This window comes from Colletotrichum destructivum, chromosome 3, assembly GCF_034447905.1.
Source record: "Colletotrichum destructivum chromosome 3, complete sequence".
Taxonomy (NCBI): domain Eukaryota; kingdom Fungi; phylum Ascomycota; class Sordariomycetes; order Glomerellales; family Glomerellaceae; genus Colletotrichum; species Colletotrichum destructivum.
Window position 1 is genome coordinate 5429011 of NC_085898.1, and position 25796 is coordinate 5454806.

At 57.4% G+C, this 25796-nt stretch overlaps 9 protein-coding genes across 9 annotated transcripts; 5 read left to right on the top strand and 4 right to left on the bottom strand.

Annotated features, from left to right (window-relative positions):
• Positions 1 to 908: 908 nt before the first annotated feature.
• CDEST_05766 (Putative glycoside hydrolase, family 5, glycoside hydrolase superfamily) lies at positions 909 to 2232 on the top strand (the record flags this gene model as incomplete). Its single annotated transcript, XM_062921925.1, has 2 exons — positions 909 to 1148; positions 1235 to 2232. The coding sequence occupies exons 1-2, from the start codon at positions 965 to 967 to the stop codon at positions 2230 to 2232; spliced, it is 1182 nt and encodes a 393-aa protein (XP_062777976.1). The 5' UTR covers positions 909 to 964.
• Positions 2233 to 4190: 1958 nt separating this feature from the next.
• CDEST_05767 (uncharacterized protein) lies at positions 4191 to 5869 on the top strand. The gene is made up of 6 exons (XM_062921926.1): positions 4191 to 4450; positions 4628 to 5000; positions 5055 to 5172; positions 5229 to 5293; positions 5352 to 5382; positions 5453 to 5869. Exons 1-6 carry the CDS (start codon positions 4286 to 4288, stop codon positions 5787 to 5789), a joined length of 1089 nt encoding a protein of 362 aa, XP_062777977.1. The 5' UTR covers positions 4191 to 4285; the 3' UTR covers positions 5790 to 5869.
• Positions 5870 to 6085: 216 nt separating this feature from the next.
• Positions 6086 to 8063, bottom strand: CDEST_05768 (uncharacterized protein; the record flags this gene model as incomplete). Its single annotated transcript, XM_062921927.1, has 4 exons — positions 6086 to 6405; positions 6506 to 7401; positions 7486 to 7636; positions 7763 to 8063. The coding sequence occupies 4 exons, from the start codon at positions 8061 to 8063 to the stop codon at positions 6086 to 6088; spliced, it is 1668 nt and encodes a 555-aa protein (XP_062777978.1).
• A 139-nt stretch (positions 8064 to 8202) lies between these two features.
• CDEST_05769 (Putative pre-mRNA polyadenylation factor Fip1 domain-containing protein) lies at positions 8203 to 10211 on the bottom strand. Its single transcript, XM_062921928.1, has 4 exons — positions 9849 to 10211; positions 9706 to 9758; positions 9385 to 9629; positions 8203 to 9317 (listed from the first exon to the last, which is right to left on the bottom strand). Exons 1-4 carry the CDS (start codon positions 10041 to 10043, stop codon positions 8776 to 8778), a joined length of 1035 nt encoding a protein of 344 aa, XP_062777979.1. The 5' UTR covers positions 10044 to 10211; the 3' UTR covers positions 8203 to 8775.
• Positions 10212 to 10517: 306 nt separating this feature from the next.
• Positions 10518 to 13032, top strand: CDEST_05770 (Putative nucleoporin p58/p45/NUP49). The gene is made up of 3 exons (XM_062921929.1): positions 10518 to 10779; positions 10866 to 11381; positions 11437 to 13032. Exons 1-3 carry the CDS (start codon positions 10712 to 10714, stop codon positions 12206 to 12208), a joined length of 1356 nt encoding a protein of 451 aa, XP_062777980.1. The 5' UTR covers positions 10518 to 10711; the 3' UTR covers positions 12209 to 13032.
• CDEST_05771 (Putative DNA-directed RNA polymerase III, subunit Rpc31) lies at positions 12796 to 14200 on the bottom strand. The gene is made up of 2 exons (XM_062921930.1): positions 13808 to 14200; positions 12796 to 13740 (listed from the first exon to the last, which is right to left on the bottom strand). Exons 1-2 carry the CDS (start codon positions 13922 to 13924, stop codon positions 13042 to 13044), a joined length of 816 nt encoding a protein of 271 aa, XP_062777981.1. The 5' UTR covers positions 13925 to 14200; the 3' UTR covers positions 12796 to 13041.
• A 242-nt stretch (positions 14201 to 14442) lies between these two features.
• CDEST_05772 (uncharacterized protein) lies at positions 14443 to 15857 on the top strand. Its single transcript, XM_062921931.1, has 2 exons — positions 14443 to 14678; positions 14756 to 15857. Exons 1-2 carry the CDS (start codon positions 14522 to 14524, stop codon positions 15691 to 15693), a joined length of 1095 nt encoding a protein of 364 aa, XP_062777982.1. The 5' UTR covers positions 14443 to 14521; the 3' UTR covers positions 15694 to 15857.
• CDEST_05773 (Putative Sec7 domain-containing protein) lies at positions 15698 to 22204 on the bottom strand. The gene is made up of 2 exons (XM_062921932.1): positions 20440 to 22204; positions 15698 to 20376 (listed from the first exon to the last, which is right to left on the bottom strand). Exons 1-2 carry the CDS (start codon positions 21751 to 21753, stop codon positions 16075 to 16077), a joined length of 5616 nt encoding a protein of 1871 aa, XP_062777983.1. The 5' UTR covers positions 21754 to 22204; the 3' UTR covers positions 15698 to 16074.
• Positions 22205 to 23309: 1105 nt separating this feature from the next.
• On the top strand, positions 23310 to 25532 carry CDEST_05774 (Putative dihydrolipoamide acetyltransferase/Pyruvate dehydrogenase protein X component). Its single transcript, XM_062921933.1, has 2 exons — positions 23310 to 23921; positions 24062 to 25532. The coding sequence occupies exons 1-2, from the start codon at positions 23610 to 23612 to the stop codon at positions 25127 to 25129; spliced, it is 1380 nt and encodes a 459-aa protein (XP_062777984.1). The 5' UTR covers positions 23310 to 23609; the 3' UTR covers positions 25130 to 25532.
• Positions 25533 to 25796: the final 264 nt, after the last annotated feature.

Sequence of the window (25796 nt, forward strand, 5' to 3'; positions counted from 1 at the left end):
GCTGTCGTAGTCTAGACTCACCAGGGCTTTTTACAATTGCCAAGAGCATCCCCATTCACTTGGGGGCACCGCGTGAAGGCGGAAGTTGCCCGAGAGAAGAGAAGAGACCCCGAGGTTGACGATAACTTGTCGATGCGAGTTGCTTTTACTCCAAGGCGAAAGACTACCTGAGACGCACTATAGAATGAATTGTCGCGGAGCGAGTTTCCCAATATTACGTGGCTTTCGCTCGAAACCCCGTGCTGTTTCTCCTTGACGACAATCATTGGTCATTCTCCCGCGACAGGCAATAAGTGACAACGGCAACACATAAATCCCGAACCATCCGACATCCTAGTTATCGACAGACAAGCCAGTCTAATAGGGGAAGGTGGCAGAAGCATAACAACATGACAGAAATTATAGGAGGTCGGTATGCTTTCAATCTAAAGCGATGCTCGTCCCAGACTCCCTTACTAACCCCAAATCAGCCCCAAGTCCGAGTCCATTCTTCCATTTCATCGCTGTCTTGGGCCCCACGGAACTATACATTGCCGACTTGGTTTCCCGGTTCTTTAGAATGTTCACGGCTGACTTCGGGCCAAGCGGCTTGGTAAATCTAGCTCTCGCTTCTTCTTCGTGGCGGAGTACATGCTGTAACCGCACGCGGGCTCTGCAACTTCCGCCGCCGCAGGCTATACAGTGTTTTCTTCGACATGTATACTTCCAAACCCCTCGATACAGCGCAAATGGGCTGGCCCAGAGTTTGATTGAAACACGCAGATCATCTCGGTGTGACCTGCCTTCTTAGATACATCCCTTGCAGTGAGCGACGACCTGTCGACATAACGGAAGCCGGTGAAACATAAAAGGGAACCCGATTTCTTCCAGGCCTTTTGATTCTTGGTCTCCTACATCCTGTTTCTATTGTTCTATGTGAAAGACACTTCCGATCATCTTGAACGAATCCCCCCCTGCGCCCACCATGAAGCTCTTAGGCGCCCTTCCAGTCTTACTCCAACTGGCGCTGTCCGTGACTTGCCTCGCTGCCAAGTCATTTTCAGCGTCAAACCTGTATTATGCTGCTGGGTTGAACAACCAACAGCAAACCTTTCTCTTGGAGGGTCTCCAAAGTGCTGGCGTCAAGGTCTTGCGTGTTTGGCTTGATGGTAACAACTACTTCTCAGCGCCCTTTCCCCTACCCGTTCGCCGCAAGCGTCTCCGAGCCGAGGCTAACAGTTGTTTTGCAATACAGGCCAGTCTGGCAACGAAAAGGGCACCGCATTCGAAGCTTTCAACGGCCTCCAAGGCGATGGGCCCGACGCCTGGGACGACACCGTGCTGAACAAGCTTGACAACTTCATGGCCAGAGCCCACGGTTACGGGATCAAGCTCCTGATCTCGATCCACAGCTACAACGCGCTCGACCTGAAGCGCGACTTTTACGGCAAGTGGTACGGCACTGGCGATTTCTACACCAACAACGACGCCATCCGGTACTTCAAGACCCGCATCGCCCATGTCCTCGCGCACGTCAACCCCAACAACGGCAAGACCTGGGCGCAGAGCTCAGAGTACATCTTTGCGTTCGAGGCCCAGAACGAGGCCATGCATCCCCAGGTACGAGCGATATTCTCGTTAACGTGCACCTCCCCCCCCCCCTTGCGCGCGATGGTACGGGCTGGGCAAAACTCACTCACAACCAAACCCCAGGGAAACCCAGCGGCCTTGGCCTCGTGGCAATGCACCATGGCCCAGTCCATCAAGGACAACCTCAAGGGGAACACGGGCATCCTGGTCACGACCGGGGGCGGCGCCTATCTCGATAACTCCCTCCTAGACCCCTACTTCAGCTGCAGCGCCCTCGACGTCCTCGCGATCCACGCGTACGGCGTCAACGACTTCGCCACGTCGAGGCTCCTGCCGTACGTTACCCGGGCCCGGAACGCCGGCAAGAAGCTCATCATGCAGGAGTGGGGCGCCTGCTACACCAACGCGCCGAACCACGACTGCAGGGGCGGCAGCCCGCTCGGCGCCGGGACGAGGGACGCCAACATCCGCAACTGGGCCGCCAGCATCGACGCCGCCGGCATCCCGTGGTTCTACTGGCAGATCCTGCCGAACCCGAACCCGCACCACGAGTGGGACTACGAGGTCGGGATTAACGACGTCAACTGGCAGGCCCTCAAGGCCGCGGGTCTTGCTGCTGGCCGGGCCGAGTCCCAGTTCGACTTTGATCGCTGGCTCCTTTGAGGAAGGGAGGGGTACGGGCTGGATGGTGGCTTCACCACTTTACCATTCAAGCCAAGTAGCAGCACAGAATTATTAAGCAAGTATGTTACACTGTACTCTGTACCATGACTTGATATAGTGCTATGGAGTATGAAGGTGGGTTCTTCTCCTCGGGCAATACCCGTTTCGGACGCACACCCCAGAGCACCAGGCAGGAGGTGGAGGGCTCTGTGTGTACCCAACTTGCGGAGTTACCGGCATAAGGATGGATTAAATTACTGATTGCCCACAAAATCCAATATCTGGGGGGGCTTGTAGTTCCATGAAAACTACCTCGTGCCTCGTGGCTCTCCAGTTCGCCGTCTAAGACCGTCCTGTCGCTCTCAATCTTAGATAGGCATTCAAAATCCACTCTCCAAACCTGCCTCTGGGACGTTCTAGCATGCTAAGAAGAGATAAACTGTGAATGGCTCTCGCATCCGAACCCCTCATAGAAGTGGCGGCGTCTTCGGAAAGCAGCGCCGCCAAGATTGATGGCGGATCAGAGAAGTCCGCCCTCTGCAAATTGAAGGATGAACAGTAAACCCGCCTGTTGTGAGCGGGTGTCTCTCGAGGATCTCCGTATGGTTGACATATGGGAGTCGACCTGAGGGGGGGGGGGGGGGGGGAGGGCTCCGTGGATATCAACGGTCTGGTGCGGAGCAACAGGTCTCTGCAAAATACTTCCGACTCGACATTTGTCATAGGATATACCAGGTGCACTGCGATTGTGGTTCCACTATTGCGACAACATCCATGCAGGTTTCTCTCTGCATGTGAGGGGGGGAGCTCCCTTGAAACCGGATGACGATGAGTAGACGGGAACTCTGGGGGAAGATCAAATCCGGAAGGTCGTTCGTTATGAAAAGGCTGGTGCTTATATGCCATACCGGCGCCGGCGCCAATAGCGCTTCGCTACGCGCCGTAAACATGTCGTACTGACTCGAGTCGATAAGCATGGCAGCAAAACCGGGGCGTATTCTGACGTCAACCAGGTGACGGGAGACTTACTTCTGCTGAAGATAGTGGAGCAATATAAGGTTGGCGGCACAAGGGACACTTCCCTGCGGAGGCTCTCGTTCTCGGTACGATTCTTGACTGATTCTCCCAGGTCTATCAATGGCCACCTACATCCGCCTGTCGCCCATGGACCATTTCCCTCCGGTACGGAATCCGTGGAGGTGGTGAGGGGCCTGTAGCGTGTGCCTGAACGTTACATCCTCAAGGTCCACATTCCAAGCTTCTTATCCTCAGCTGTCCTCCGGGGTGAGGTTTGGCTAGGAGCTGAAGCCGGGGTCTTCACGCTGGTGTCAGCTTCATCTTTAGCAAACTCGCCTCGTATAGCCGAGGCAAAATGTGACAGACAGGTAGTTCCCATATCAGGATCTGTAATACAGGGTACACGGCTTGGGAAGGTTGGGCGTTGGGCCACGTGGGGTGGGGAGAACGAACGGTCTTCGGGATCCGTTACGGAAGCGAGGGCAATAGAAAACATATTGTGGCTTAACTCCGGCGCATGGCATTGAGTATCGACGGTTCATTATCTATCAACAGTCGTTCATGAGGGCCCCCCTCCCCCCGGGGACAGCGAACAAAGCGCGATGCTTGAATCATAAACGTGGTAGACGATCCCTGCGTCGACGCCAAATCAGGACATCGTCAGCGGGGATCAGCAACGCAGGAACCGCACCAGATGCGACCCTAAACTTGGACGCATCTCGAGTCATCTCTCTGCTTTCGTGCGACTCCTCTATGCACGGATTCGTCGCGGATCAATCTATTTGACTTTCCTCAGCTTCTCTTTGGTCTGACTTGCTGATGTCCGCCCAAGCATGACACATGACAGGTTACCCCCTGGGGCTGGCGGACCGTCCCTAAAGTATCCTAAATTGGCATCTTTGATCAACTCTATTCGCTTTGCTCGGACCAGTTCGTCCCTTCTTTCTCTCTTCAGTCTTTTTGTCTTCTCTCTATCGGTTGTGGGTTGCTCCTCTTGTCGTCAGTGCGCGCCCATCTTCGAACCTAGTAGTTGACGATGTCTTCGTCGGCTCGGGACGCCGAGAACAGAGGGCCGCAGGCCCTGACAGTCGTCATATGCGTGTCTGTCGTGAGCACGCTGTTCACGGCGGCACGTCTTTACACCAGAGGGAGGATTATGGGGAAAATCCGTTTGGATGACTACTTGATTGTCGCATCCGTGGTAAGTCCTGCATCAATCCTACACAGAATATGCTGCAAAGGAGGAACCCCGTTTTGTTGCCTATTCCCTGGTCTAGGGACGATACCAAGGATACCAAGAAAACCAAGGCATCGAGGCCGATGACATTTGATGGTACCGAGTGGATGAGCGTTGTACAAGTCTACTGACACATCCCAGGTCTGCGGTTGGATGAACGTAGCAACTCTCGCCGTCGCAGTATCGCACGGATACGGACGTCACGTCGACACGCTTTCCCCCGAGCAGAAGTCCAAAGCCATCCTCTGGAGTCTCGCCGGCTACCCCCCGGGCCTCCTGTCGTTCGGCCTGCCGAAGCCCGCCGTTGTCGTCCTGCTCACGCGAATCCTCAACCCCAGCAAGTGGCACAAGAGGTTTCTGTGGACCGTGGCGACCTTGTGCGTGGCCAACTTGTTTGGATTCATGGCCATCATCTTCAGCCAGTGCCAACCCGCACGCTCGCAGTGGGACTCGTCGGTGACGGGGACATGTTGGAGCAAATGGGTCCTTGTGTCTTATGCCACGTATTCTGGGGGTAAGTTTGGACCTTGGCTGTCGACAAAGACTGCCGTCTAACTGATTAACCTAGCTTTTTGCGTGTTTGCCGATGTCTATCTCTCGATCTATCCCGCCGTAGTCCTTTCGAAACTACAGATGGACATCAGGAAGAAGGTGGCGTTGAGCATTGCCCTTGGTTTTGGATCCATGTAAGAGACATCCGCTCATTTGTGTCGTTGTGGTGTTCTTTCTAACACTCTAACAGCTCGTCAATAATTGTCATCTATAAATGCACTAGACTGTACAAGATGGCTAGCCCTGACTCTACATGTAAGAGATCTATCTCTATTTGAGAGGGGATGTTCGCAGACTAACACACCCCGTTCAGATGAAGCAGTTGAACTAGTAATTTGGACTATGTAAGACCTCCAAGTCCTCTCCTCCGTGTCTCGGAAGTAAACAGTCGGCTGACATTACTACCCAAACCAGCGTCGAAGGCAGCATCATCATCGTTGCGTCTTGCGTCCCCATCCTCCAGCCCCTCGCCGAGCTCGTCTTTGGCAAACGCATCTTCTCTTCCGGCAGCCGCAGGTATACCTACCACAACTCTCGGTCCGGTCTGAGTGACAGGGCGAGGGCGGGCATACGACCCCATGCCAAGAAGTACCAGAAGGAAGGGTATGAGACGGATAGTTTCAACAGCGTGGCTAAGACAACCGTCATTGGCAGATCAAGCCAGGAAAGCATCTTGGAGCAGCATGACGCCGAGGGGAAGATTGTTAGGACTGACGCGTTCACCGTCACCGTTGAGTGCCACAAAGCTTGACACAATTCGGCAAAGTCGTGCATTCGGCGATAGTGTATCAGAGAGTGCTTCAGCGGAAGCCGATCCTTCTACTTCGCTCCTCTTCAGATAATATATTTGTGTTAAGAGTTGCCATTCGTTCAGATATGCCATCCTGAGAGATCACAAACTCAAGCCAACGGCTGTCTCGAGTAAGGTTATCGACCAGGGAGAGACTGCTCCATCAGCTAGAAAGCCTCCGACACGCAATTCTTGAGGCACTTGCATCACGTCCATCATACCTTGCCGACAATGCCCAATCAATGCTCTACCAACGGCTAGACCGAGTCACGCCGTCTCGTGGTCATCACACGTGCCAGCCAACATCCCACTTGACTCCAACTACCATTACCGAGACCATCCAGAGAGAACCCATCACCCTCGGGACAGACGGCTTCGTCGTCATCAGACGAATCGAACGCATCGATCCATTCGTGCCGCAAAATGTCTAGCTCCGCAACAGAGAATCCATCCATATATCGCATCCACGTGAAAAGGCTCCTTGTAACGCCCTCGGACAGGTCCGCTTCTCGGTCCAAACAGGTCGATCTTGACAGGAACGTCTTCTGCAACCCGCCCGTCATCGAATGCGAGGCCCCTGGGTGCGAGAGGTGAATGACCAGCGGTTTGTACTTGTTTCTTGCCGTCAATGCAGTTCCATGTGATTGATGAGAACTGAAGGCGGTGCTGGCCTGGACAGTTTGCATGAAGCTGGACGCTCAGGTCGGTATCCTGGATAGCCGTATCCCCTAGGGGCGGGTAGGGATACATGGGCGGATTTTCTCTAGGCGGTTCTTGGGCCAGGAGCATCAGCCGGCACTCGTCGGCTTGCGTGATGGAGCTCGAGTCGGGTTTGAGAGGGACCGTCGGCTCTTGGAAAAAGGAGTGGAGAGTGCCGGTCCATGCCGCCTCGTGAAGGTCGATTCTGTTCAGGCCGAGGAGGCCGTGGGTGTTTCGAAGGAAAGCCTTGTGAGCTCCCGTAATGATGCCTCCCAGCCAGAGATATGAGATGTGGGGGCTGCGGTCAAAGAGCATGCGACCCAGGATAGTCAGGTTGTCCGCCGCGTCTTTCGATCTCAAGACGGCCATGGTGCCCTGTAGCCATGCCCCGCAGGCGTTGGCTGGTATGCCGGGCTCGTGAAAAACGCTCCCCAGCATGGCCTTCATGCCTGTAGCGTTGGCGCTCAAGGTCAAGAGTCTGTCCAGCCGGCGCCGGAGGCGGGAGGGGTCGTGGGAGTCGCTCTCTCGACATGGGTTCAAGCGGACGGCTGATGGGCTTGTCGAGTCGTCGGCGAGGGGGTCGTTGGAGTCGCCGGAGCCTTCCGGTGCTGCCTTGCCTGCCCGGCGACGAACGCAGGCTCTTCGAGGTACGTGGAGCAGAACCGTTCTACGCTCGAAGTTGGCAAGGGGGAGGTGTAGGGCGGCAGCAAGGGCGGCGTGGCTCTGTATGTCGGCCCTGTGAAGTATGGAGTAATCGTCGATGTACTGCAGCGCCGCTTCGAACGTCGCTGGCGGCGGAGACAAGTGAGTCGCCTCAAGAGGTTGAGTTCCAGTCAGGATGATGGTCGTATTGTTGTTGGATTCTCGCGTAACGCTCCAAGGCGAAAGACGCTGCCACCTCTCGTGTGGTATGGCCGCTCTACAACCAGTCCCCGGCGCAAGGACGGCCGCCCATCACCGAGCCGCATCGCTAGTCAGGCTGCTCCCCAGCTCAACCGTCATATGTGGTTTGGGATCATCGGTCGTTTCGCCGTGCGTTTCTGGGTTGGCTGCAGCCCACGGCGCCTGGCTGGTGGTGTATTCCATCGGCGAGGCCCTTCCAATCATATCTGTCCATCGGGCGGATAATGCATACGCCCAAGCAAGGAACAAGACGACGGTGTGTCCATCGTCTTCGCCGAATCATGCCAACGCCAACTCTGGGTCATCTGAGATGACTGTCGGCGTCGGTCTACTGACGGCTGCTGAGACCTGGAACGTCTGCTCGAATGGCGCCAGGTCACAATCCCCGGCGGAGATCCAACTGGACTTTGCCGTCACGATGCCGAGTTCGTCCGCGTCTACGCCGACAGGGAAAACGGGGCGCTGGAGAAACAGGGGCCGATCCATGCGCAGACACATCGGTGAGAGGGAGCAATCGGCCGCTGCTGCTCCTTTCCATAGCGTGTACCAAACACGGTACCCGCGCTCGTAAAAAGCCATGAATGTGTCATCAGTTGGACGAAGGGAGTCTTCCATCTCTACTGAACCCGTCATGGTTGGAGATGGACGGTCCTTGACCTGCGTGTAAGATGGAAACGGTTGTGGGAGAAGGACGGTGGTGCAACTTTTTCAGCCGTCGGTAGAATGGCTCCAGTTAGTAGCAGTCGTTAGCAGCTAAGGGGATAAGATGAATGTACAGTAGTGATATAACCTGGTTTCTAATTACTCCAATCTTTATACAAACAGTTAAACTTGTAAGCAGATGGCATTCAGGCAAGCTCCAGGCTCATCATGACACAAGCTGACCCTAAATGAGAATACTGAGACTAAACTCTATCCACCAGCGGGACACTTGCATCCGAACAACAGTGAGCTGCCACTACCATCAGAGATTACTGGGACGAGAGACTTGAGGGGTTGTCTCATGACGATGGGAGGCTTAGGACTTCGTCCACGGTAGAGCCGATCAGTGTAATGACCAGTCGGGCAACAGTGCCCGGATACCACTATGCAATCACGGATTGGTCATGATTCTTTGTGGCCATGACAAGACACGGTCACGGTCCTCGGAGAGAAACGAACGCCAGAGTAACTGTGAGGGTATCTCTATGCCTGCTGGTGCCAGTTTTATGGCCCAAATCCGGAAACCCACAAAAGCAAACCACGTTGTGACCTGACCACCGAAATCCTCCAAACGCCGGGCCGGGCTGGGATCATAACCAGCGCATCATTGATAAGACACATGAGGGCAGAGTCCGTCGTGGCCTCACCACTGACGGCGTCCGCCACGGCCCCTACCGCCGAATCCGCCGCGGTTGCCGCCGCCGCCGCCCATGCCTTGCTGGTCGTAGCCGCCGTACTGGCCCTGGTTTCCGCCGAAGCCCTGGTTGAAGTTCTGGCCCTGGCCGCCCTGTCCGCCCGCGTTGCCTGCCTGGCCTTGCATGCCGCTGAACATGGCCGACATGGCGGAGGGGTCCATCTGGCTGGGGTCCATACCCTGACCCATCATCTGCTGCATCATGGCCTGCATCTCAGGGGGCATGCCGTCCATGCCACCACCCGCCATTCCGGGCATGCCTCCGCCCTGGGCGCCAGCGGCAGCGGGGTTCATGCCGCCCATCATCATCATGCCAAAGTCCTCCATCATCTTCTTCTGACCTGCGGCGATGGCGTCGCCGCTGAACTCTCCGCGCACGGCCTCCTGCTTGGCGGCATAGAGAGCCCAAGTGAACTCGTCGAAGCCGTAGTTGAAGTAGTCGCTGATGTCAGTACCGGGTTTGCGCCACGGCTTGTCGTTCTCGGTCAGATCTGGTCAAGGGTTAGCGATGCAACGCGACACACGCAAAACAGGGGGTGGGGGGACGGCGTCTCGTACCCTCGTCGATGTTGACGGCGGTTATGGGCTTGCCGACGGGGGGGTAGTCGGGGTTCGCGTTGACGTCGATGGTCGACTTGGAAGCTGCAGCGGCAGCCTTGTCGGCACTGGGGACACCCAGAGGAAGGTCGGAGGGCGAGGCTCCCACGGAGCCCTCCTCTTTCTTCAGAGGGGCGGCTTTGACCGTCATGTCGTTGGAAGCCGACCTTTGTGGGATGTTTCTGATGTCGCTGTAGCGTGATTGTCTGTTGTATGGGCAAGTCAGAAGGTGAAACTGGGAGGTTTAAAGACTTGTTGAAGTAGAAGGAAGCTGCAACGTACGTGGGCGGTGCCGCCTTTGTGCCGTCCTTACGCTCAGTGACGATTTCGATATCCTAGAACGCGCCAGAACTGTCAGTCACTTGTTGTGCGCAACTGGACAAAGGCTACAAAAGGATGATGGCGGGAGTTGGGAAGAATCGTACTGAGTCGTCCTCGTCTTCGTCCATGGCGCCGCCCTCGTCCTCCTCCTCGCCCTCCTCCAGCTCTTCCGTCTTGGACTCTACTTTGGGCGAGGATTTGGTTTCAGGCGCTGCAGCTTCGGTTACGGGATCCGTCGCTGAGGTCTCGACAGCGGGGTCCTCGTTGCCGTAAAAGTCATCGTCTTCGTCGATATCCATTGTGGGCTACGTGTGTGTGGCAATGTCGTCTAGGGGAGGAGGAGGTGGTGGTGGTGGTGGTGATGGTGATGGTGATGCAACTTTTGCGAGTTGGTTCGCTTTCAAGAGTGCGGGTCCTGGTACGAATACAGGTGCAGCAGCTCGAAGCTCTGTCCGCGGTTCCAGTTCACAGTCGCGCCCAGGCGTCAGGAACGGTCGGCGGGGCTGGCAGCAAGCAGGAGCATTGACCAATCACCAGCAACGTGAGCCAGCTTCGAAGCGGGTCTCGGCAAGCGGTGAAACAGATTCCCGACCGACCAATCATCAACAGTCGCAATCTTTTTTACTGGGGCAGTCGCAGCGGCAGGCGCAGACGCAGACGCAAACGCAGGCGCAGGCGCAGGCAGGCATATCGGGAGAAGAAGCTCTACAAGCTGTAAGTAGTGGCCCGTGCATCGATGTGCAGTGGCTGCCGCCCAATTCTTTCGCGTTGACCGTGTAGCCAACAGCAGAAACAGCAGAAGCAGCAGCAGCAGCAGCAACCAAAATCAGCAAATCACCCACATCGCGACGATTCCCAACCGAGTCGTGCTGCATACAAGAAACAGCCCTCGAGGTCCATTTCGCCCGAGACCGATAGAACCCCACCACCGCCGACCGACCTCGACGGACTCGAGCACGCATTTAGCATGTTTGGACGCTCAGCAAGCGCCACTGGCGGTGGTTTGAGCATCAACACCGGTGCCGCCAATGCTGGGTATGTCATACGCCCCTCTGGATCTCTTGCGTTTCTTCTGTTCTGTTTGTGACGGTCATATAGCTGACCGAGTCTTTGTTTCCCAGTGCTTCTACGTCCGCAGCAGGCGGCGGACTCTTTGGAAATGCGACGGCCTCGACGCAGCCCGCTACGAGCGGCGGTCTCTTCGGCGGTACTCAGACGGGCGGAGGAGGACTTTTTGGCAACAAGCCGTCAACACCAGCGACCGGTGGCCTCTTTGGCTCCGCCCAATCTCAGCAACAGCAGCCCCAGCAACAGCAAAGCGGAGGACTCTTTGGCTCAGCTCAGCCTCAGCAACAGCAACAGCAGAGTGGAGGACTCTTTGGTTCGGCCCAGCCTCAGCAACAACAGCCCCAGCAGCAGCAGAGCGGGGGTTTGTTTGGCGCATCCCAGCAGAAGCCGGCCACTGGTGGTCTCTTTGGTCAGAGTACGGCGCAGCCGCAACAACAACAGCAGCAGCAGCAGCAGCAGCAGCAACCGTCTGGAGGACTTTTTGGCGGCGGAAGCACACAGCCCCAGCAGAACCAGGGTACCGGCGGCGGGCTCTTTGGCCAGAGCCAGGCTAAGCCGGGTGGTCTCTTGTGAGTAAATCTTGTGGGACGTGGTCGCCCAACATCATGCTAACCCCCCACGCAGCGGCCAGTCCCAAGCAGCCAACAGCTCGGCCCCCGGCCTGACAATGGGCCAATCGACAACTCAACAAACCGTCCCCGGCGTGCGGGTGGACATATCCAACATCAAAGGCACGACGCGGTTCAACGACCTCGAACAGTCTATCCAGTCCGAGATGGAGAACTGCGACATGATGATCCAGCGGTTCATGGCACACGCGTCAGAGATCCGGGGATTCATGGCAGCCCACGGCGGCGACCTCGGCCAGCTCACGACGGACGTGAACTGGCTGCAGCGCAAGTATGAGGGCGTCAAGACGACGCTGGACGAGGACATTGTTACGCTGGCGCACCTCAAGGACTTGGTTAAGTCGGACGCCGACATTGCCAAGATGGCGTTCGCTGGCGCCGATCAGCTCAAGCTGCCGGCGCACTACCACCAGACGTGGCTTACTAGGGGCGGCTCGGGGGGCAACACGACGAACGGCAGCCCGGACCGCAACGTCGAGGATGTGCTCACGCTCTTCTCGAACGAAGCGGACCGCCTTAAGGAACTGCACCAGTTCCAGGTGCAGAAGATCAAGGAGATGGAGCAGCACATGCCGGGCGTCGAGCACGGCCTTTACGAGCGCGTGCGGGCGCTGAGGGACCAGACGCAGGTACCGGCCTTCAACATGGTGCTCGACCTGCTGGAGACCATCAAGATGATGGGCGACAAGATTTACGAGGCGGCGGGCGCCATTGTCGACGTGCGCGAGAAGCTCAGCCAGCTCCAGCGTCAGTATCCGACCAAATGAGCATGGCAAGAAGCGCGACGGGAATACCTAGTAATTGTATAGGGCTCTCGAAAGGATGAGACGGACTTGGTCGGTCTAGGGCGCGAGTCTGCAAGGAGCAAATGGCGTTTGGGATAGGCAAAAGGCTATATACCGGCAAAGAATTGGGAGTTGAAGCATCGCAACCGTTTGTCCTCGAACTGCCTAGCAACGGATCAAGCCTCTGGCTTGGGACACGAACCCAGAGCCGGTGGGTGTCTGGATGCGCACGACTTACAGGTTTGAGCGGGATAGTATCAGCGCCATCATCGGCAAGAGGTGGGTTCACATACATTCCCAGTAGCCCTCGTTTACCGGGCTATCCTACATGTTGGTTATGCGTGAGTTGTTGCTTTTGCATCCGAAGCACACAGTGGAGGTCGCCGAACCTCACTGACACTCGTTGAGGGCGGTCGTGGACGTTGGCACCCTGCCAGCTGTGAAACATGGATAGTTGGTCGATAGTACGAGTACGTAGTTAGAGCGAGGTGGCAAGAGGCCGTTGATACCCAAATGCCAGAAGACCAACGGATGTAGAGATGACGACGCAGCCGCTCTCCTCTTAGCAGAATAGGGACAAGAGAGACAGGTGCCAAGACTGAAGTGAAATTTGTGTTTTGGTTGTTTGTATCTACCTCGCAAGGAGGTAATCGATGGGGTATCTGGGAGCTGTAATCCGCTCAGCAAAGCCGCTCGTCCGCCCAACGCCGGGTGATTGTGCGATTTGTTTCATGTCACTCTTCACCCCTTCTTCGTCCCATCCATCCCTTATACACACACACATACTCCCCCCGTGTGCCTCGCGTGGATCATGCTCAGTACGACCCCTCACGGCCTCCGTGTTCGTCATCGCCGCCGCCGCCGTCATCGTCCCCGAACTCGCCGTCGTCAAAGTAGTTCTCGGCGTCGTAGTCGCCGGCGTCCGAGTCGTCGTACTCGACGTCCTGCTCCTCCTCCTCGCCGCCCTCCCACTCGTCCTCGGCGGCGCCCTCGCCCTCGCCCTCGCCCATCCTCTCGAGCGCCTCCAGCTTCTTCTTGTCGTCGCCGGGGCCCCCTTCCCCGTCCTCACCGGCGCCACCAACGTGGAACACGTCCTCGGCCGTCGGCAGCGCCGTGATGCGGCTCAGCTTCAGCCTCTTGGCCTCGCCGCCGCGCCGCCGCTCGCCGGGCGCCACGTCGTCGCCGTCGAGGGTCTCGTGCAGCTCCTGCGGGAAGAACTCTTTGCAGAAGGGCCGGCCGCCGAACTCGGGCAGGGCGCGCTCCGGGCGGGCGAACTTTTGCGAGTAGGTGGGGACGGCGGTGAAGGGGTCGGCGGTGCCGCGCGTGCGCACGCCGTACTTCGCGTTGACCTGGTCCTGGCCGTATAGCTTGCGGGTGTTGCCCGGGTCGATGCCCCAGGTGCGCTTGCGGGTGTAGAGGGGCCCGTCCTGGAATTGCCGGCGGAAGAGGAGGAAGGCGTTGACGTTTGCGCGCTCGAGGTCCGAGAGGGGTTTCGCCGTCGGTATCGCGTAGGCCTGGGGGAGGAGAGGTTAGTTCAGCGGCGGCAGCAGAGACATCGAATGGGGGGGGGGGGGAGCGTACAGGAAACAGCTCCGAGGGCCGCGTGTCGGGGGCGTGTTCGCCATTGTCCCACGAGAGCTGCGGCCCCTGGCGGCCGCCGCGACCACCACGGCCACCGCCTCGTCCTCCTCGCGACATTGGGTTGTGTGTGTGCGTGTGCGTGTGCGTGTATATGTGTGTGCCTCGAAGTTGTGTGGGACGATTGTCCAATTGATGCGTAGCGGAAGCGGCGTGAGTAAGACCACACCTGTTGTCGTTTATAGGAGAAACTGTGCTTTCGAGGCGTTTGTATGTACAGAGTAAGTGTGAGTCGGATTGCCGTCAGCCTTTCGTCTCCGAGTGCAACGGTTCGGTCGGTGCCGCCAGCCTCAGTTCTTTATGTTTTATTTTTATTTCTTTTTTTAAACTTCCCCCGGCGGGGTCATTCCGCGCCTGTGGTGTGTGTGCGCGCAGGCAAGGTACAGTGTACTTTAGCGCTGTCCCTCGGTGAGTGACGCACCCCACCTGCCTGCCGACGCTGTAAGGCACCCAAATAACCCGCGTACCCCAGTGCGTATCTTCCCAGGTGCCTGCTTTATCTTATCTTAGCGTTCTGGGACCCTTAGACAGAGAGCTTCCCCCCACCATTTCCCATAGTCCCCCTCATCCATCGTCAACAGCTTCACGACACCCTCGAAGATTGCCACTCCTCAAGAGCTGCTTCATTCGCATCTCATCCTGACACTAGATACCCCAATGACAAACAACGTCGTACCAAAAATGACCACCACCGACTACACCGTTCCCGTATCCGGGCTCGACGAGCTCAAAAAGCACCTCGACGACCTCGTCTCGGCGCCGGAAACGCCCCTCGAACCAAAGCTCCTCGACGATGTAGAGCTTCAGCTGAACGGTCCGTCTACCTTGACATCTCCTCAACAACAAACCCCACATTGTCTAGTCTCCATTCTAACTCTCATCGTTTCCCAGAAACAAACATCCCACCCCTCCTCCCGACCCTCCTCCCGAATCTCACGACGATCCTCAAGACCACGCCCCACGACCCCTCCCCCATCGTTTCTCTCACAATCAAGCTTCTCTCGCCCGTCCCCTTCACCCAAACCCTCCAACTAGCCGACGAATCCTCCCTTATCGCCGCCCTTCGCTCTCCCGCTCCTTCGGCCAACCTCCTCGCCCTCGCCATCCTCGCAAAGGCCGCCTCCTCCCCCTCCGACGCCGCCCTGCTCTCCCTCATGCCCCGCGTCCTCGAGGAGCTCATCCGCCGCTGGCTCTCAGCACCGCAGGTTGAGGTTGGCGAGAAAGCCACCCGTGTCCTCGGCGACATTCTCGAAGTCGACTGTGAGCTCCCGCCGCCCCCCGCCCCTTCTGCCCCGTCGACCCTCGGACACGAGCTCACAAGGCGCCGCCACGCCCCGGGCCAAGGACGAGTGTGGCGCCGCATCTTCCACGATTGCGACCTCTTCGCCCTTGTCCTCTCCCTCGCCCGCGGCCACGACCCCGCCGATGACGCCGCCCTGTCGCCGCGCCAGCTCTCCCTCGCTCAGGGCCGCGTCCTCCGCATCATCCCCCGCCTTGCGACCCTCAACATTGCCGAGATCGCCGCCTCCCCGTTCCCGGATCTCACCGGCTCCGCCGACTCGGGCCTGCTACAGCTCGCCGCGCTGCACATGGTGGACAAGACGGACACCCTGATGCACCTCAACCTCGTCGACTTCTTCGAGACACTGATGAGCGTCATGCGCGTCGCCGAGCACTCGCACCGGACCATGGGGATTTTGAGGGACGTCGTGAGGCAGGCGATCAGGAACGATGACGTGCTGAAGATGGCCCTCTTGAGCTTGCACGACCGCACGGTGCCGGAGGAGTCGGACGCCCTGCGGACTTTTATCAGGGACGTCATGGCATGAGATGATGGATGGCAGATGACACATGTGAAATGGAATACTATCAGGCACGGACGGCGTTTTACGGACATGAAAACAAAGCATTCATTCGCGAGCATGTTTTATGATGTTTAGATAATAGTAATACTACTAGCAGCAGCAGCAGTAGTAGTACCCCAACGAGCGATCACTTTTCGGAACTTAAGAATCATGGATGAATAAGATGTTTTCAAAATGGGACACGAAACTGCCCAAAAAAAAAGACCTCGGCCATCCGAGCCGGTCTGAAGGGGTTTTACATGGAAGAAGAAAGGATACCATCCCTACAATCTAACCCGTTACGCCATATGTCCCCAGGCGCGTTATTCTCTTCCGCACGTCTTTTATTTCGTAGGGTCGTCCGTCTCAACGCCGCATCCTGCTCGAGGCGTCAGCCTCGTGACCCCCGTCTACCGTGTTGTCCGTCGCGCTGCTGAGAATGCTGTCCCTCCGGTCCACCTCCACTCTCGTCATGCCCTCGATGCCGAGCCCGACCTCGCCGACACGCTTGAGGACCAGCAAGAGCGCCACCCGGAGCTCCGACGTAAGGTCCTTGCCGAGCAGCTCCACGGACATGATGTAAAACTCCTTGATGTGCTTCCGGAACGCCTCCACGGGGAACGCCGCGTACCCCTCGAGGACGTCCACCACTACGGGCCGCCACGCGACAATGTTGCGATGCTGGCTGTCCTCCTCGAGCGCTACAAAGTCCTTGATAATGCTCTTGCATAGCGGCACCAGCGCCTGCTCGATGGCGTCGCGCGCCGCCGTGCGCTCGTGGCTGTCATCGGCGTACATGCGGAAGAGGATGGCGACGTACGTAGCGGCCGCCCCGCTCTCCTGCTTAAGCAGGTTGGGCGCTTGTTTCATGAAGCCCTCGCGCCAGAGCCGCATGCGCAGCTCCTTGTCCGCGTTGAACTTCCTGGCAAAGAGGTACGACCTCTTGAGCAGCGCCATCAGTCGAAGGAGCTCCGTCGTCGGAATCTGGTTGTACACCGTGTCGTTGCTGAACAGCTCGTTGACCGTCTCGATCATGAGCAACTGCAGCACGCAACGCGAGATGATGCGGTTGAAGTAACGCCGCCGAGCGGCCGTGACGACGACAGGCTGCTGCTGCAGGTTCGATGTTGGCTTGAACTCCTCCAGGGGCGCTTGGGACTGGGACTGCGGATGGGGTTGCGGCGGGACCGGTGCTGTCGGGGTCTTCAGGTCGTCCTCGTTGGAGGCGCCGACGTTCCCGTCGGTTGAGCTGGTCTCCGCGTTCTCGCCATTCTTTTCCGATCCGTTGAGCTTCAGCGACTCTTCCTCGGCGGGCGTCTCGGTGGGACTGAGAGGACCCGAGAACTCCAGTCCGTTAGGCGGCATGTCGATGGAGGCCGTCGAGTTGATCGTCGTGGCGGAAAAGAGCTGATGCGCCGTCGTGCGTGCAAACAGCTCACAAAACGCCCCCACAACCTTGGACCAGTGCTCCGGCGTGAACTTCGTTACGTTTTTGAGGATGAGCTGCTGCAGGCAATTGCTACCGATTCTGGAAATTGTGTCGTTTTCCTGGCAGATGCAAAGGGCCAACAGCTCCAGGAAGCGGTCCAGCATGTACTCCAGCGAGTCAAAGTAGTGCGTGAACAAGGTAATCATGTTGCGCAGTGCTTGGATCATCGTGGTGGACAACCAAACAGACAGCTCCTCGTGGTTGAGCGCGTTGTTTAAGTCGGGCCTGGATCGCAGAACCATGAAGATGGGATACAGTTGCTGACGCCATAGGATATCCCAGAAGTCGGGCGGGAACTCACCGCCGTACCGCAGGAGGGCCTCGAAGAAGTATTCGAGCGCATTGGATCGCACCTCGAGGTCCTCGCCCGTCATCAACACGTCGTGGAACGCAAACAAGACCGGGAACCAGTATCCTTCCTCCACCGATGTCCGGTTTTGCGATCTTTGCAGAGTATCGGCGGCAGAGACCGCGTGTTCTCCGGACGCCTTCTGTCCTTTCTGCGAGAGAGGGCATTCCGGTGTCTTGAGCATGCGCGGGATGATGGACTTGAGGCTCTCGAGCGCTTGCAGGCTCTTTTTTTGGAACTTCATGTTCTTGGAGAACTCGGTGAGGCAGACAATGAGATCCGTGAATGCGCCCTGGGAGATGACTACGCCAAACTTGGTCTTGTAAACCTGGGTCACGTTCTCAAAGGCGAGGTTGACAATGCTCTCATTCGTCTCACGAGCGGCAACCGTAAAGACGCCAAACATTGTTCTCCAACCTGATCGAATGTTGTCACCTCTTGCCTGGATCATTTGGATCAAGCAGCGCAAGACCATGTCTTTGACCGCGATGTTCTGCGAGTTTGCAAGCACGTGCTCAAACGGCTTCAGGAAGTCCTTTTGGAACTTGAAACCGGCCAGCTCCTCAAACTCCATGAACCGCATCGATAACTGCCGCAGCGAGTCCAGGGCGAAGAAGACGATCGTGATGTTGTTGTGGCAACCCACCCGGTTGAAGTGGTCTCCGAGAACCTCCCAGATGTTGCTCCACTCGAAACGCACACGCGTCATATTGTAGTAGGCGATCTCGACGATCTTCTGCAGACTGTACGTCCGTGGCGAGTCGTTGGACCCGGATACCTTGATCTCGTCCCAGCTGACTTCCGTCAGAGCCCGGGCGAAGTGCACGATAGCCTCTCCATTAAGGTTGCCTGTGTTGGTAAAGATCCTGTCCACAGCCTTGATCACTTCGTCAGACCGGCTTTCCAAGGCGATCTCGTTAGAGAATCCCTGCGGCCCGGTCCCGGATCTCGGCCGACCACCTCTCCGCTTGGACTGCGTCGATGATTTAGAGTCGTTTGTGTTCTCGCGCTGCGGAGGCATGAAGCGCGCTTTCGACACGTCGGGTACGACGCTCTCATCCACGCCGCCCGTGATCAGCTGCAGCCGGTCGAGCTGGCTGATGCACATGAGGACGTCCTTCCATGACGATCTGAGAACATTGCCCTCTGTCTGGCCAAGCTCAAGGATGACCTTGAGCGCTTCCACGTTCTTCGCCAACATCTCTTGCGGGTTGTTCAAATTTGTCGTATTCTTCAACGCAGAAACGAAGGCTTCCCGGGCCGTCGATAGATCAAAGAGACAAGCGATCTTTGTTGCCAGTTTCATGCCCTCGAGACACAACTTGTTGATGTCGAGGTTCTGTGTCTTTTGCATCTGACTAGACAAGGCGGAGAAGTACGACATCCATGTGACGTCGAACATGGGGCCGATGTGCTGGAAAGACGTGGCGGGGACGAACCTGACGCCGGATCGCTGTGCGTTTCTCCTCTGGTTCTTGTAGAGAGTCTTGAAGAGTTGCTCTGAGCGCAAAGCGATCTCCTCGGATTGCTGGAGGTAGGCCTCGCGTTGAAGATCACGACCCATGTTAGACAAGGCCTGACCCAAACCAGCCGCGATGCTGGTCGACGGTGGCGGGACGGCACCTGCCGCCGCTGCAGCTTCTCGCTCGCTTTTGAGAACGATCTCGTTGCTGGCGATTTCGTCGTATATGGCCAGCAGGTACTCGTCAGGCAAATCGGCGTTGTCGTTGATGCCGCGGTTGTTCTTGATGAACTCCTCCTTACTCATCCGCTTGGCGATCTTGCTACTGTGCAAATCCGTGTTGAGCATGATGACTGAGTAGGCCAGAACGTAGGCCGTATCGGCGTTGGCGAACGCGTTGGGGTTGCCCATGACATAGCGCTCGGCAAACTTCAGCATGTAACGATCGATCTTCTGCGCCTCCCCCGGAAGACGGAAGGACTGGAGAAACGTGCGCAGCGCATCGACGAACCGCTTTTTGGTAAAATCCATGGCGTCGACAAAGGCGTGCATGATCTCGATGTTCTTGGGGTCGCCCTCGCCCAGGTACTCACCAATCTGCGCCTTGTCCAGACGCTCCTCGGAAAGCAAGAACTTTGCAATGTCTTGCGGGCTCTCACTGGGGATGAAACCATCTTGCAGCAATAGCTTGATACCTCTCTTGGGCTTGAAGTTGAATTGCTTGATGGCGTTGTTCATGGCCGTCTTCCTGGCTTTGGCCTTCTCCAAAGAGGCGGGATCGTCCTCCAAAACAGGCGTCGAGGGTGCTGGTGTCTCGAAGCGGGATGGGTTATCGCTCATGCTTGGATCAATAGATGGCCGGACGTCCTCGGAGTTTCTCGTGTCGACGTCAGGCCTAACACCGTTTGCGTCTTGCCGTACGGCGGCGGACCAGTCAACCATGGACCGCAGCGAGTCCACCAGGGCGTCCAAAGCAATGCGCTTCATGACGTACTCCTTGGGGATGTCGTTCTCGGGCTCGGGCTGTGGCGTGATGTGCGCGACGGATAGGGGCGGGGGCAATATTGCCCTCAACTGCCAGTCGCCACCCGAATTGAGTCTTGCTCCCTTTTCCTCGTACTGCTGTTCTTGCACCGGTGTCACGATAACGGGGGCGGTGGAGAATTTGGACAAGTCCTCAATGATGGTCTGAAAGATGTTGTCCACGGTGCGCTCGCAGTCGTAGTTCAGGTACGTCTCTACCAACGCCTTGGAATCTGCGCAGAAACGGTTCAGGATGTTGACGACGTAGACCTTCTGCGAGATGGGGGCGGTCCGCCTCGCAAGGAGGGCAAGATAGATCTCGTTTAGGAAGACGGCAATTTCCAGCTGTGACACAAGTTAGTCCGGCCCCAGTTTGGGGGGAGGGGGATTGGCGTTATGGAAACGAACCTTGAACGACTCTCTCATATACTTGAGCATCAGCCAGAAGATCTCGCAGCAGACATTGAAGACACGGTCGACGGAGCTGGCTCCGTTTCGGGTTATACTAAGACACAGATAGAACTTGATGGCTTGAAGGAAAGTCGTAGGCTCGTTGCTCTTGGAGTTCGTAATGGTACACAATGGGGAGGTGAAAACGGCAATGTTGTTGTTGAGGAGGGTGTGAATAAGGTGGAGGGAGATGAGCTTGGAGCGCATGGGCTGTCCGCGCAAGTCGTAAAGCTGGTCTGGCGGCAGCACCTTGGTCGAAAGGTTGCAAAAGGATCGAAAGACCAGGTAGGCGTCCTTGATGTAGACCTCATCCTCAGCGTCCAAGGCTTCGGGGCTGTCCTCTTGAGACGATTCGGGGGTGGATTGCTCGGAGACGGATCGTGCGGCCTTTCTTCCCGGTTTGATCTCGGTCACCATGGTGGGCCCGTCGCCGAGGTGCGAATCGTCGAAGCTTTTGCGATGCTCCAGGTCCTTCAATGTCAACTTCCCGTTGGCATTTTCTTCGTTCTCTTCGCTTTCGGCGGCTGGTTGCTCGGGGGCGGCGGTGGCCGGCGGCTCCCCGTTGTCTCCTTCTTCTTTGTCCTCTTCCGCCTCCTTTCCGTCTTCCACGTTGGCGGTGCCATTAACGGAGTCGGCCTGGTCAAAGGTGATGTTGCTCGAGCTGCTCTTCAGCTTATCCAGACTCACGCGAGCCTCCTTCATGTGCAAGCGCGTCTTGACTCGCTCGAAGACGGTGCCGACCATCTGGGTCAGGGTTCCCTGGGCCATCTGCTGGTTCCCGGTGTTTCTCGACAGCAGGAAGACATTGTAGACTTGGCGGACGGCTTTGAGCAGGCCGGCGCCGTGGACAACGATCTTGTCGTTGAGCACCGCAGCCAAGAGCGACTTGACAATCTGGAGCTGGACCTCGACGGCGGTGGTCTCGCCCTGGAAGCAGTCGCAGATGGTATCGATGGCGCGCTCGATTAGGGGGGCGCGGTCGGCAGGAGCATCTTGCTGTTGGGCGTCGGCGGTGGTGGGTAAGGAGAAATAGGAGTAGGAGATGAGCTTGCCGATGCAGTCGAGTGCGCCGGTGATGAGCTGGACGTTGCCGGTCCTCGTAGCCAGCTGTAGAGGGGCGAAGACGATTTCGGGGTCCGGGAAGTCGGGGTCGCTTTCCTTGATGGCTGTGAGGGTCTTTTGGAGAGATTCGGTCAGCTGCTTGTTCCTCTGGGCCTCTTTAGAAGCCGCAATGGCCTCCAGAGAGGAGACGAGGAATTTTAGGGAGCTCATGGGGGAGCAGTGGAGGGACCAAGTGCCATTCGCGAGTTGGAGGTACGGCTGTCGCGGTCAAGAGGCCGACGAGGGCGATCAAGTGGAATTAGAGTTGCAGCAGCAGTTCCAGCAGTAGCAACAAAGGTGTCGAGACAGGTGGGAGTAGATGAGCTGCTGAGCCGGACATCGAGGGGCGCATGCGCATATGCAGGGCGACGTGGAGAGAGACGGCAGGCAAGGGGTGGAGGAGGAGGGTCAGGTATTAGTTTGTCGAAATGGCCTGGGATAGGATGATGGCAGCAACAACAGCTGATTAGGTACTGAGGTGCTGTATGCGTGGCGTCGTCTTGGTAAGAAAGCAAACAAAGCCCGTTCGTTGGTGCTGTTGTTTTTGCTATTGTCGCCAAGTTGGAACGAGAGGAAGCTCTGACAGTGCTGGTGCTCGAGATGAAGGGTGGTTCCTCGCGAATTGGACACTGCACAGGTAATTCCAAGACTGGAGGCGATGGCAGTGACGGACTGACGGTCCAAATTTCTTTGAATGGAGGGACCCCTGACCTCGATCCACGTCGATACGTATGTAACTTCTTGGTGTAGGATAATTTGGGGAAGATACACTGTGGGCAGTTTGGCGGACGGGAGCTTAGGAGGCAGCCTGGTCCGAACACTGTGTAGGCCAGATGTCTGCACCGTAGTCCGGCCCCGTCGGTTAATGTAGCTGCTGCACTGCTGGAGTCTTACTGGGGCCAATCGGTGCAAGCGTGCATCTGAGCATTTGGTGTACGTGGCGGGAGTTTGTCCCATTGTTTATTATGTCAGCATTTCAAGATGGATGAGAGAGGCTGTAGTGGGGAAGGGATCGAGTCGAGCAGCAGCAGCAGCACAGACCAAGGGGGAAGAGGATGAGGTCGGTAGGCGAGGTAAATATCGTGGTGCTGTGGCGCTTTAGCATGTGGCGCTGACAGCACAGAGCGCAGCCGCGTTTTTCAGCTTCGCGTCACGTGTGTGTAACCAGAAGGCCAATTAAAGAGACACGCATATCTGTCTCCGTATACATATGGATACTCCGTCGCCAGCTCAAAAAAAAAAAAAGATGAGACCCGCTCCCACTCAACAGCACTGGCTCTTATTGGCCAAGCCCTCAGCGCCTCGCCCGTCTGGTCCCTTGTTTTCCCGCTCTATTCCCACCGTCAAGTCCGAAAAGTTCCTGAGGCCACTCGGTCTTATTCGCCCACCAGCGATTCCGGAACCCGGTTGGCTGGCGCAGGGCGTTGGCTGTTGGCGTTAAGCACCTGGCGCACCGGCCACCGGCCACAATTGTCGGCGAAACATGGCAGTTGGCGTTAGTTGGCCTAGAACGCTGATAACGACAGCGCAGCACAGCACTGAGCAGCGGCATACAACTGTTGCAAAGCACTAAAAGGCTAACGGCTCTCCCTGCGCAGGGCATTTTGTAGGGACGCGCTAGTACCCAATCGGGATTAGCGCCCCAAGCTCCATCCAGCGAAGGAGCTCAACGCAAAAAACTCCAGCCCCAAGGAAAGATTCCCGTCGGATCAATCTCGAGCATCAAACCTCGTCGTCCCAAAAAAATAATCCCGCGTCGTCGTCGCCTCTGATACACCCCTTCTCTCTTCCTTCTTCCCCCCCTCCCCTCTCTTCTCCTTCCGTCCTCGAGTCCAGTGTCATTCGATTTGCCTATAGGCTTCAATTGTTCGACGTCGACGGTCCTATCGTCTTGATCCATAGTCCATCCCGTCGCCGGCCCCCAAGTCGCCAACGCCAATTTCTCTCTCTCAATCCTCTCCCATCACTCCATCCATCTCTTCTCTCCCTGCTGTCGCGCCGCCCGCGAGAGCTCCTCCCCATTCACCATGATCTCCACGGTTCTGAGACGGACTGTCCGTCCCAACGCCCTCCTCCGCAGCAACCTCTCTTCCCAGATCCTGAGATGTTACGCCTCGTACCCCCCGCACACCGTCATCAAGATGCCCGCCCTGTCGCCCACCATGACGGCGGGAAACATCGGAGCCTGGCAGAAGAAGGCCGGTGACAGCATCGCCCCCGGTGATGTCCTCGTCGAGATTGAGACCGATAAGGCCCAGATGGACTTTGAGTTCCAGGAGGAGGGTGTCATCGCCAAGCTGCTTAAGGAGTCCGGTGAGAAGGACATCCCCGTCGGTAACGTATGTGCGACCTGCCCCTTGACCTCCGTTCCCTCTTCTCCCATCTAGTTTCGACATCGCAGTTCAGCATCTTTGTCCTGCCAATGTCAACTACACGCCCTGATGCCCGCGCATTCATACTGACAACTGCTTTCCCTTAGCCCATCGCCGTTCTCGTCGAGGAGGGCACCGATGTTAGCGCCTTCGAGGGCTTCTCCGCCGCCGACGCCGGTGGGGAGGCCGCCAAGCCCGCTCCCAAGGAGCAGCCCAAGGAGGAGTCCAAGCCCGCCGCCGCTCCTACCCCCGAACCCGAAAACTCCTCCGAGGACTTCAACAAGCCCGCCGGCAAGCTCGAGAACGCCCTGGACCGTGAGCCCAACGCTTCCTTCGGTGCCGTGCGCCTCGCCAAGGAGAAGGGTGTCAACATCCGCGACATCAAGGGATCCGGCAAGGGTGGCAAGATCACCGAGGACGACGTCAAGAAGGCCATCTCCTCCCCTGCCCCCGCCGCTGCTGCCTCCGGCGCCAGCTACGAGGACATCCCCATCAGCGGCATGCGCAAGACCATTGCCTCGCGCCTCCAGGAGTCCACCCAGAACAACCCCCACTTCTACGTCTCGTCGAGCATCTCGGTCAGCAAGCTCCTCAAGCTTCGCCAGGCCCTCAACGCCTCCTCGGACGGCAAGTACAAGCTGTCCGTCAACGACTTCCTCATCAAGGCCATCGGCGTCGCCTCCAAGAAGGTGCCCCAGGCTAACTCGAGCTGGCGCGGCGATGTCATCCGCCAGCACAACACCGTCGACGTCTCTGTCGCCGTCTCCACCCCCACCGGCCTCATCACCCCCATCGTCACGGGCGTTGAGGCTCGCGGCCTTGAGGGCATTTCCACCGAGGTCAAGAAGCTCGCCAAGCTCGCCCGCGACGGCAAGCTGAAGCCCGAGCAGTACCAGGGCGGCTCCATCTCCATCTCCAACATGGGCATGAACGACGCCGTCGACAACTTCACCGCAGTTATCAACCCTCCCCAGTCCACCATCCTCGCCATCGGCACCACCAAGAAGGTGGCCGTGCCCGCCCTGTCCGAGGACGGCACCACCGGCGTCGAATGGGATGACCAGATCACCATCACCGGTAGCTTCGACCACAAGGTCGTCGACGGTGCCATTGGTGCCGAGTTCCTCAAGGAGCTGAAGAAGGTCCTCGAGAACCCCCTCGAGCTCCTTCTGTAAGGTGGAGTGGCTGTAGCTGTGAAGTTGCCGTCGCTGTTGCTGTTGTCGTTGCCGTTGCGTGATGCGTGACGCATGCTGCGTGCTACGTGCCGCGTGGCGGCTGGAGGAGGAGTCATGATGAGTTTCGAAGGCGTATCCGGCGTAGGATATTAGAACGTTCAGGCCCAAGATATGACCTGTGGTTTGCGAAGGGGAGGAAAAGCGGAGGGCAGTGAATGACGGGCCGCAGCATACACCATCTGCTCGGCGCCCGACGACGAACCTACCACAACCTACTTCCCGTGTACAATGATCTCCTGACTAATGCTGCATCTCGGGTGCGGAAGAGGTTTCTGTCTTGTACATTTGGTCTCCTTTTCCCCCTTTTTACCTAGAAATCGAGCAGTTACCTTTGCGCGGAACCCCAACCCAGCGTCCCGTTTTCGCTTTGTGTCTGTGCTTGTTTAGATGGCGTCTACGTGACGAATCAGCCGCCGGGAGGAATGTGCGCCTAGCGCGCTAACTGTAAACGGCGGATGAACCACTCGTCCAAGGTCTGACCGGGGGCGCGGGGGTTATGTTATGGGGGACGTCGTCTTTCGGTATGTACGCGAGCAGGCGAGATAGAACCCGACTTGCTTGACTTTAGAAAACATAAAGTTACTTAGACGATTGGCTCGGTGGGATC